At 39.8% G+C, this 12017-nt stretch overlaps 1 protein-coding gene across 9 annotated transcripts in view; it reads left to right on the top strand.

Moving 5' to 3' along the window:
- Nucleotides 1–12017, top strand: part of TRIM9 (tripartite motif containing 9) — a 112520-nt gene that overhangs the window by 71137 nt on the left and 29366 nt on the right. For all 9 annotated transcript variants that reach the window (XM_043556136.1, XM_043556130.1, XM_043556134.1 and 6 more), the window contains exons 4-5: nt 6418–6528; nt 7897–8050. In XM_043556136.1, the coding sequence (XP_043412071.1) occupies nt 6418–6528; nt 7897–8050 (265 nt within the window). The remainder of the gene's footprint in view (nt 1–6417; nt 6529–7896; nt 8051–12017) is intronic.

Raw genomic sequence — 12017 nt, 5'->3', positions numbered from 1 at the left:
CTTAATTTAAATGCCTCTAAGTAACTGAGAACAAACTGAGGGTTGATGGGGGGTGGGAGGGAGGGGAGGGTAGGTGATGGGTATTGAGGAGGGCACCTTTTGAGATGAGCACTGGGTGTTGTATGGAAACCATTTTGACAATAAACTTCATATATTGAAAAAAATAAATAAATAAATAAAATGAAAAAAAATAAAATAAAAAATAAATGCCTCTAAGTGTCACTGAATATAGTGATAATATAGAAGATAAAATTCTACCCTAGGGGGAGAAAAAGAGAATTTATTATTTTATTAGCTGAACCTCGTGGCCAAAGCACTTCACCTATAACTCACAAATGAGTCAATTCCAGGCATTAGTTAGTCATCTTGCTTCAGGAATGATGGTGCATATAGAAATTCCCTTCCACTGACCAAAAGGACCTGTGAAGAAGACATTTTTCAAGCTTGCATCTTGAAAGTACTTGTACCTTACATTAAAAAAAAGAGGTTACTTTATACTTGGGGGAAACTGTTTTAAACTGTGATGGGAAGGGATATATTTAAGAACAAGTTTCTTAAAATAGGAGAGAGAATGTTAGTGTTGACTTAGACTAAAAATTCATTAGTGGTATCTCTCCAGACTCCAGGACAAACGAAAATACTATGAGTGAAAGTATTTATTAAAAATAAGAAAGGGGCGCCTGGGTGGCGCAGTCGGTTAAGCATCTGACTTCAGCCAGGTCACAATCTCGCGGTCCGTGAGTTCGAGCCCCGCGTCAGGCTCTGGGCTGATGGCTCAGAGCCTGGAGCCTGTTTCCGATTCTGTGTCTCCCTCTCTCTCTGCCCCTCCCCCGTTCATGCTCTGTCTCTCTCTGTCCCAAAAATAAATAAACGTTGAAAAAAAAATTTTTTTTTAAATAAGAAAGAGGGGCGCCTGGGTGGCTCAGTCAGTTAAGCGTCCGACTTGAGCTCAGGTCACGATCTCACGGTCCGTGAGTTCGAGCCCCGTGTCGGGCTCTGGGCTGATGATGGCCCGGAGCCTGGAGCCTGCTTCCGATTCTGTGTCTCCCTCTCTCTCTGACCCTCCCCCGTTCATGCTCTGCCTCTCTCTATCTCAAAAATAAATAAACGTTAAAAAAAAAATAAATTAATTAATTAATTAATTTAAAAAAATGAAAATAAGAAAGAAAGAAAGAAAGAAAGAAAGAAAGAAAGAAAGAAAGAATTTTAAAGAGCTATATGCAAGATGGGACAGGTGAACAGAGGTAGAGAAAGGGTGTCGAGGCCAAATTGGATAAAATAAGGAAATTCACCCTAATTGGCTTCAGTTCTTGCTGCTGGTTGTGTTACCTGAGCTGAGTGGAGGGAGGAGATTGGTCTACTAGAGATGGGATGGAAAAATGTAGTTGTAGATAGAACAAAATCTTACACTTACATACTGTATGAGCTTTCGTGGATTGCTCTATGCTACCAAAAAAGTTCAAGCATTCAGAGGGAATGCTCAATTCCCCCTTTCCAAAGTGTCAGTGACATATCTTGACCCAAGGAATGACCTTCATAAATTTGCCACTTAGCAAAATAAAGCCGTTCAAGCAAGCAATAAGACTTGCCATCCCGAACAGATGGGGACTGCTAATAAAATGGTGAAAGCCTTCTCTGAAACCATGAACTAAAGATTAACTCATTGTCCCAGAGCTAGTTTAGGCTTTACTGCAGATGAAAGCAGGAAGATTGTTTCCCAGTCCCTATTTGTGTCATTCCTGTCACTTGCACATTTCCTTCCTGAGAAAAGGAACTCTTAACTCCGGCCAGCAGCAAACATGTTGCCAACGGTTTCTCCGGAGCATCCAAGCAACTGCACAAAAATGTGGAACCCAAAGAAAAAGTGACATGGCCTCACTTCCTAGGGATTGTTTTCCATACAAAAATATAATGTAAAATAAATAATAATAGTAAATAGTAGAAATAACACAGAGTGAAGAAGGTAACGAGAGAGCTGATAAAGCCACACAATTGAAGAAAAAATATTTATACTCTTAAAAGATCTAACTATTTGGCTAATTTCCATAAGATGGAAAATCTTGCCAAATTAATTCAAGAACTAGACGTCAATTACAACACATCCAAAAGTGCCGCCTCTGGGAAACCTGAAGTTTAATTTTGAGTAGTGAATTTTTAAATAATTTTTTTATGTTTATTTTTAAGAGAAAGAGAGAGAGGATGCAAGTAGGAGAGGGGCAGAGAGAGAGGGAGACACAGAATCCAAACGAAGCAGGCTCCAGGCTCTGAGCTGTCAGCGCAGAGCCCAATGCAGCCACAAACGATGAGATCATGACCTGAGCCAAAGTTGGATGCTTAACTGACTGAGCCACACAGGTGCCCCAAGCAGTGATTTTTATCACTGGCTACTGTGACCATTGTGAAGTGGTTGATTAACAGGTAAAATGATGGATCCAAATCCATTGTTGCAACAGTGGGAGTTGAGAGCCAGGAGCTCAGGAATAGCGAGTCCTTCCAAGAAGCTTGAACCATGGAACACAGGAGCAAATGGCAAATGGCAATGGCAAACCCCCACTGAAACTCACCAACCCTTTGGCACTGCAACAATGAAGTTTCCTAAGAGTAGTCAGAGAGACCCAACGCTCAGCTCCTTTGGCATCAAATAAATCTTACTTGAGAAGAAATTTGTAGAAGCAAACATAGAATTTTATGAGGTCTGATTAATGTATTTATTTCAGCTTTTCAGTCATAAAATTATCATTGATCTGAATGCTCTGGAAAGTAAATACAACAATTCAAGTCTATTTTGCTTCAAAAGCTAACTCGCTTTGGGTTACAATGCCCAGACCTAATCCGTGCTTGTTATTCAGACTGGAGCACCAGTCACTTCTGCACAGTCCTAGGACAGATGCCATTTGGTTAGTGAATGATGACTGCTGAGGTTTCTGCTAGCTAGAGGCGTTGATGCACTGGCTACCAAAATATAACAACATTTTCTGAGAACAATTTAGTTAAGCCTATTATAGCAGAGAGAAGTAGCAGATTAGTTTTAGGTCACCTGTCCTGCATTTTTTGTTTCACTTATGGGTGGGGTTTTCTCCCCACTAAGGAGTAGAAATTTAACCTTCTGTTAAAAAGGTTAAACTTTCCGTTTAAAAAATAAAATAAAATAATTTGCATTCCTTGAGCAGAATACTAGATGCCAGAAGGAAATAAGTCAACCAGTGAATTTTAAATTTGATCTCCCTTCTACCTGTCAAAATCAGTCTTCACATCAAAGTTGGTTTCTTTCGCCAATTCTGATAAGGAGATTTTTAAATCTTACATTTTATTTTTGTTTTTCTTTTACTAAAATTTAAAAAGTGATAACAAATCATCTGTCAAAAAATTAGGAGATTCCATAGAGCCAAAACAATCGTGTAAAAGGAAAAACTTGGAGTTCTCACACTTCCTGTTTACGTAACTTACAGCAAAGCTACAAAATTCCAAACAGTGTAGTACTGGCATGGAAACAGACATATAGGCCACTGGAATTGAATAAAGAGCCCAGAAATAAACCTACACATATATGGTAAAATGATTTTTGACAAGGGTTCCAAGACCATTCAATGGGGAAAGGGCAGATTTACAACAAATGACACTGGGAAAATTGGCTATCCACATGCAAAAGAATGAAGTCGGGCCATTACCTAACACTGTATACAAAAATTAACTCAAACTGGATCAAAGACTTAAATGTAGGAAGTAAAACTATAAAACTCTTAAGTGGAAACACGGGGCAAATGCTTCACAATGCTGGATTTGGCAATGATTTCTTGGGTATTGTACCAGAGGCACAGGCAACAAAGGAAAAGGTAGACAAAAATGTATAAATTTTGTGCATCAGAAGACAACAACAACAACAAAACCAATTAAAAAATGGGCAAAAGACTTGAATAGACATTTCTCCAAAGGAGATAAAGTGGCCAATAAGCACATGAAAAGATGCTCAACATCACTAGTTATTAGGGAAATGCAAATCAAAACCACAATGAGCTACACTTCACACCCATTAAGATGACTATTATTATTTAAAAAAAAAACAGTGATACGTATCACAGGGTGTGGAGAAATTGGAACTCTTGTGCACTGCTGATGGGAATATAAAATGGTATAGCTGCTGTGGCAAATGGTATAATGATTTCTAAAAAAAATAAAATAAAATAGAATTATCATGTGATCCAGAAATTTCACTTCAGGCTATCTACCCAAAAGCAGTGAAACGGGGACTTCCACAGATACTTACACAGCCATATTCATAACAGCTTTATTTACAATAGCCAAAAGGTGGAAGCAACCCCAATGTCCATCAACAGATGAATGGATAAACAAAATGTGGTGTAAACCTGCAATGGAATATTATTCAGTCTTACAAAGAAGGAAATTTTGACACCAGCTACAACATGGGTAAACCTTGAAGACATCATGCTAAGTGAAACAACAGTCATAGAAGAACAAATATTGTATGATACTATATTATTTGAGAGTCCTAGAGTAGTCAAATCCATAGACACAGAAAGTAGAATCGTGGTTTCCAGGGGCCAGGGGGGAGGGGAGAATGGAGAGTTATTGTTTAATGAGTACAAAATTTTAGTTTGGAAAAATAAAAAAGTTCTGGAGATGGACAGTGATAGTTGCACAACAATATGAATGTATTGAGTACAATATGAATGCCATGTAATTAACCAATTAAAAATAGCTAAAATGGTAAATTTTATGTTATATATGTTTCATCACACACAAAAAAATTAGAAACAAAGACCAGCAATAATAAATGGATGAATTGTCAAAAAATTAGGAATTTAGGGACACATGGGTGGCTCAGTTGGTTGAACATCCAACTCTTGATTTCAGCTCAGGTCAAGATCTCACGGTTAGTGGGACTGTGCCCTGCATGGGCTCTGCACCAACAGCCCAGAGCCTGCTTGGGATTCTCTCTCTCTCTTCATCTCTCTCTGCCCTTCCCCTGTTCACACGTGCATGCCTGCGTGTGCTCTCTCTCTCAATCTCAAAATAAATAAATGAACTTTTTAAAAATTAGGAGGAATTTAAATGTCCAAAAATAGAGGAGCAGGAATGATTAAATAAATTATGATAACCCCCTCAGTGGGATATTTATGTAGCCAGTAACATTTATTGATGGTGGCAACCTGTACAATGACTATGGTATAGTGTTAAGTGGGAAGGAGGTAAAATTGTCACATATTACGATTGCAACTATACATATATCTAGCTCAAGGGAAAAACCTGAAAGGAAATATCAAAATGCTTTAAAAATCTTCAGTAGAGTGATGAGATGATTGCTTTTTTGTCTAGTTTCCAATTGCTTTTGAAAGTAAATGAAATATCCTTTAATGGAAGGTGTATAATCAAAACTGAAAAGAAGGAACAAAGAAAAAGGTTTTCGATAATTAATATTAAAACTCCTTTTAGTTATTATTTGTAAAAATCCAGAAGGCTGGATATTTCTGAGGCTTTTGCAAAGTAGTATAAATATCGAGGATGTAAGCAATTGAGGTTCCTAGAAAACTCTTGTTCAACTCTAGCTTCAGAAACCACTTCAGGATTTGGGTCACTGAGCAGAGGACACAGAAAATGAACATCTTTGAAGAAAGAAACTTTTCAAGGACTGTCATGTGTTTGACACTGGGCAAAGACAACTTCCCAGAGGCAGAAACTGTATGTTCAGAGAGAGGCCTTTCTAGGTTAAACCAGACTCACAGCATGGTAAATAGAGAGCCTTTAAAACTGCTTTCCCAAATGAGGCAGTGATTGCTTCTAAGTGGGTTATTCTCAAAACTTAATTCTGCATCCATCTTTCTCTGGTTTACTTGTGGTTATTAGCTCATTGTCTTTCAGCAAGTTTCACCTTTAACCCCACCCCACCACCCCCTCAGGAAAAAGAATTAGAATGAGAAGGAACTGGTTCGGATGGTGACATCTGCTCTTTAGAAGAGACAGGCACAGGGTGGGAGCAGGTGGGTGACTGTTCCCAGAACAGAAGCTGCAGCCACACCTCGGGTTACGCAGCTCCTTTGTAGACTCCTAGCGACCTCCCACTTAGAACAGCTCACAGTATCAGCTTCCCAGAAGACGGAAAGAAGGGGGAATTAGGAAGACGTCCCTTCAGGCACCAGAGTAACCAGCTTCCTAGGCTTCCACCATCTGCATGCCTTTCTGATGGGTCCTGTTGTTACCAGTCCCTGTAATAAAAGCATTTATACAATCTGTCTTCTGGAGCCATTGTCCACAGCAGACACTGCCACAAAATATTCTCATACATTTATTCCATTCCATGATGCTCTTGGCATATGGTTTGAAGAAGCTTTCTAACGTCCCAGTTTGCTTCTTTTTTACCCTCTGCCATTTTGGACCACTCTGTTCTCTCATCAACCCTAGGTGGTTCGAGATCAGATCTCTCACTGCACCGTGAAATTGCGCCAGACCACAGGTCTCATGGAGTACTGCTTGGAGGTCATTAAGGAAAATGATCCCAGTGGCTTTTTACAGGTGAGTGCCAGCTAGTTTCTACTTCAGATTCTCAATGTCCCATGAGACTGAGTCTCCGAAGCCAGGGTGGACTCCTAACAGCTCTTGGAGATCAAGGATCCCCTCCACAATGAAACCCACCTTCAGACTGCCATGCATATATGGGTGCCAGCATAACTCCATTGACTTCTTGGAAGCCTTGGCCCTCATGTGCTACGAGATTGAGCAGCGCGTGGGCTTTTTAAAATTTGTTTTTGCTCATGTTTAATCTTGAAAATGTAATTCCCTTTAAGTTCCCCCCAAAGCAGAGCTACTGACTTGCCTAAGAATTGAGTCCCTTTCCACTAATTTCTTGGACAATTTGGTCAGCTAGAAATGTCTAAATATTGAAGGCTTCTACCTTCTTGACAGTTCCTACTGGCCAGTTATTCAGTGATTTCCTAAATAAAGTGAAGGTTTTTCATTGCTTGGATTTCTCATGATTTCTTCAGTATTGTTTTAATGAGATGTGATGATGTCAGCTGAATTTTACTTAAGTTTTGATCGTAATTATTAAGGGACCTTGTATTAAGGAATACATAGATTATCCTTCCAACTCACATTCTGTCAAACTGTCCAAGAATGACAGAGGGAGATTAAATACAAGAAGTGGAAGAGTTCTCTATCAAAGAATAAAGTGATACAGTCAGATGATCTGCTTAAAGTGTAAGAAATTCCACTTTACAGATTACCATATGCAGCCTCTCTACTATTTTATAAAACTCATTTCTGGAGCACCTGGGTGGCTCAGTCGGTTAAGACTTCGGCTTGAGTTTGTGGGTTTGAGCCCCACATTGGGCTCTGTGCTGGTGTTGCGGGGCCTGCTTGGGATTCTCTCTCTCTCTCTCTCTCTCTCTCTCTCTCTCTCTCTCTCTCTCCCCCTCTCTCCCTCTCTCCCTCTCCCTCTCTCTCTCCCCCTTCCCCACTTTCTCAAAATAATTATTTCTTATTTCTCAAAATAAATAAATAAATTAAAAAAAAACCCCTCATTTCCAAGTTTTGACAGGAAACCCACACCTCCTCTTAGAAACTTAGGGTTGTTGGTGCTAGTAGGATTAATTGATCACCAACATATTATGATCAGTCATAAATAGCATCAGCATATATCCAGGTTTGTCTATTAGAGCAATTAATAGCTGCTAATTATTTCTAGTGGCCCCCTCTGACTCACAGAAGGACCCAGATTTGCATGGGTCATTCTTATCAGAAGAGACTCCTCACTGCCTATACGGAGACAGGAAGGGTGTGAGTCCCAAAGTGGTTTGGTAAAGCTCCCAGAGAGTGGAGGAGCAGCATTCTGTGTCCAGTGTAGTGTTATATTTCTTAGGCTGTGGTTTTTGATGTGATTAGATTTCTGACGCCCTCATAAGGAGAGTGCACCTGACTGAGGATCAGTGGGGGAAAGGCACGCTCACTCCCAGGATGACCACGGACTTCGACCTGAGTCTGGACAACAGCCCTCTGCTGCAATCCATTCACCAACTCGACTTCGTGCAGATGAAAGGTATGTGCCTGCATCTCCCTAAACAGAGCAACATCCTGGGTGGATACTGGTGCTTGAAGCAGGATCAAGGCTTTGTGCCAGATTGCTGCAAAAAAAAAAAAAAAAAAAAAAAAAAAAAAAAGGCAGCTGCCAGGTTTATGAATCACCTAAGGGGTGAGGAAGTAAACACACACACTTCTGGTTAATGGTACAGAAATCTAGAGTGGCTCCTATCTTATCACATAAAGGAAATATATGGTTGTAGCAGTGGGACCTAACTCTCAGAAAGTCAGATAAATTCAGATAAACTCAATGCTTGCCTCTTTGAGAGTCTTAGATATTTCACAGGCCTAATATTAGGGGATCGCTGACGTTAAAAAGATAAGGAGATAGAGACAGCATCACTGTACATAAATAAAATCTTGTTACAGAAAGTAACCCAGTTACTGAATCAAGGCAGTTGAGAATTGAAGTGACTGCTTCCATGTGGATAGATAGTGAGCAAATGGCTGAGCATGAAATCAGTGGGACTTTGAGAGGATCCCAGTTGGCTTGCCAAAACTGATCAGGAAAATGCAAGCCTGGTTACCGAAGGAAAATGAAAATTTGAGACAAGTTTTAACTTTTTAAACTTGTTGGCCTATGTGATACAGGGATATGCAAGATCTCTCTGAGATTTTTTTTGGGTGGCTGAGGGGAAATGCAAGTACCTAAAATTACTCTTACAAAGAAAAATAAAAAGCCAACCATGCAACAATATTTTTGTGGCTGTGTAGGTAATATCCATTTGGACAATATTCTGACTTCTTTTTAACTTTCATTTTGCACTATTTATACATTCACAAGAAGATGCAAAACTAGTAAGGAGAGGTCCACTGTACCCTTAGCCCAGTTTCCATCAATGGTTCCATCTTGCATAACTAGCATATCAAAACCAGGAAGTTAGCATTGGTACAGTGTATATGTATGACTCTGTGCCATTTTGTCACATGTGAAGGCTCATATGACCACTGCTGCAGTCAAGATACAGAACCACTGTATCACCACAAAGATCTCCTGCTACCCCATTATCACCATACAGTCATACCCATGCCCCTCCCCTCTGTCACCTCCAATCCCTGGATTCTTCTGTTCTTCATCTCTGTACTTTTGTCGTTTATTAATATTTTTTAAAACTGAAGAAATGTATTTGCTCTCTGCTTTTCCTAATTTAAGCATCCACAAAATAAAGGACTTAGAATCCAGCACTTTAAAATTTTCAGTTTTTTAAGAAAAATCTACATACTTCCTTTTATTAGACAGAAAACCGTCTAACCCAGCAAGTTTTAAGGCTATACGCTTGTGGCTCCCATCGTGCAGCTAAACTCACCCCTGTACCTTGTACAAGTACCTCTCTCATCCCTTTAATAGATTTTTGCTCTTTTATTTTCAGTTTTCTCACTTTTTGTTTAATATGTATGGCTTTGGGATGGTGCCTTCATTAATTTTTGGAGGAAGTACTATAAAGATTGTAAATAAAAGCACTTTGGTGCAGTAATAAAAATGTTTAGCCTTTGCCGACTGCTTACCAAACCAAATAAGTGCTTCGCGTGAATTAACTCAGTTTATTCTCACAGCCCTAGTATGTAGCTGAGGAAACTGAGGCACAGGAAGACTGGATAACTTGCCTGAATTCACACAGCTGGGAGTGACAGGGCAGAGATTCAAAACCAGGGAGTGAGGTTCCGGAACCTCACTTGTCCTCATTATAACACAACTTCCAGTTTGTGTTATAATGTTACTGTGTAATGAACTGGCTTCTTCAAGGAATAACTGAATTGCTCTCTTAAATTTCAGAAATTTAATTTTTTGTTACAGTGAGTCTTTCTTACTGTTTAAATTTTTTTTCTTTCACACCCACATGGTGACCTGTGAAATACAGCCATCGGAGTAATATAGGGAGCCCCGGGTAAATCCCCCTCAATCAGCCTCTCTCTGTACCTAGTTCTCCCAATAAGGTAAAATCATTAAAAGGTTATGTCACAAAACAGCTCAGGGGAGAAAATATGTCCCAAAGGGCAAGGGAAGGGCTTTTGGTGGAAGTGGAAAAAAAAAATGAACCAACCCAATTAGCCTTGGTGATGGAACAGGTAGAGGGTAAAAGCCTCAGGGCTTTCAAATGCTTTCATTGCCTGACCGAGCCCTCTCCTCCCCCATTTGCTGTCCTTCTGAATCACGCCCATCTGCCCAGAGTGGAGTCCAGGCCAGTTGGCAGGATGCGAACAATTGTGTTGGAGTGAACAGGCCCTTCATCTGGTATGGGAACTGCAGACTCGTGTGCTGTGTGTCACAGACCACATTCCTAAAGCAACGTCACTCAGCCACGTAAAGCTGCCTACAGAAATATGCGTGAACGTGGCTGTGTGCACACCCCACTAAAGTCTGTACACACGGCAGAGAATACCAAGCACTCTAAAGACCAAAACGCAGAACACAATCACAGCAAAAATTCACCTGGAACGCAAAATTATCCCAAACAGTTATTTCTGAAGTTCATATAACAGGCCATTTGGCATGAGACTGGATTATTCCATTTTCCTTTTCTTTTTAACACTTCCTATTAATTTAATTTACTTCTGATTAGTGTCCTTCTACAGAGCTCATTTATATGCTTTGCTTTGTGCTCATTAAGTTTAATTAATTCAGTGAGAGCCAAGTCCTCTATAGACTCTAAATAATTTTTACCTGTCAGATGTCTTTGATGGAAAGAAAAAGCCAAAAGGTCATGAGGCAACAGATCTTAACTAGCTATAGTTAAAACTACTCCTACCGGCCTTTTTGAGATCTGTCAACATACACAACTGTGCCCAGTGTAGTGTTAGACATTTTTTTCCCTTAGGCTCTTCTTGGTCAGTTTAATAAACTGCACTTTCACAGCTTGTCAGTAAAAATATCTCAAGAAACTGTACCCCAGAATCCATGCACAAATGGCCAAAATTTAAATAGCATTGAGAATGGTGCTAAAGTAATCTGACCATTGATACAGTACGTGTACTTACTAATATGTTTTCTAATAGTACTAAGTGGATTACAGTAGAAAGTTAAAAGATCTTCAAAGCTACTTAAAATATGCATTTAAACTTATGACTCAAACTGACAACAAAAATATCTGTTTATTCCTTGACTAAAAATTTTAGCATCTCTCTGGTTTTGAGATTTCATCTCACATGCCTTTTTGTCCCTTGATATCAAAGATAGGTGTGTTGCTGGTTTTTAAATGTTTCTAGTTAGGCCAGCAACTATTCAGCAAGAATGCACTGCCTAAAATTATTCTTGTAGCCAAGGATTTAACTGATCTGCTCTTTCTTATTCCACATCACCCTCAAGCAATTGAAATCTAAGTGGAGGGGCTCCTGGGTGACTCAGTCGGTTGAGCTTCCGACTTCGGCTCAGGTCATGATCTCACAGTCTGTGGGTTTGAGCCCTGCATCGGGCTCTGTGCTGACAGCTCAGAGCCTGGAGCCTGCTTCACAGTCTGTGTCTCCCTCTCTCTCTGACCCTCCCCCGTTCATGCTCTGTCTCTCTCTGTCTCAAAAAAATAAACATTAAAGAAAGAAAGAAAGAAAGAAAGAAAGAAAGAAAGAAAGAGAATGCCAGAACCTTCTTTATTCAAACATCTCCAGAAAAATATTAGCCCAGAATTGTTTTAAGTGTACAAGGTATCCCAAGGTTCATGAGTCAGTACTAAAATGAAATGCCAGCATGTTCATTCTGAACCACGATGACACAGTGACCTAATGTTTTCCAAGCCTTTTTAGCACTTAGAGAGATGGCTGTTAATCCCTTAAGTGCCTCTTCTCACCTAAGAACACATTTATCTTCATTAACTCATGTTGAATGTAAAAGCCTTGATTATGCACCAAGGTCATGGCAAGGTCAGTGTGATGTGAACAGACCCTCTTATAAATCATGGAGAAAGAGCACCTAGAGGTTTGTTTGGTGGGGATAG

The sequence above is a fragment of the Prionailurus bengalensis genome, chromosome B3 (assembly GCF_016509475.1).
Source record: "Prionailurus bengalensis isolate Pbe53 chromosome B3, Fcat_Pben_1.1_paternal_pri, whole genome shotgun sequence".
Lineage (NCBI taxonomy): Eukaryota > Metazoa > Chordata > Mammalia > Carnivora > Felidae > Prionailurus > Prionailurus bengalensis.
The sequence above is the reverse complement of the archived record's forward strand: the minus strand, read 5'-3'. Positions and strand labels throughout refer to the sequence as shown.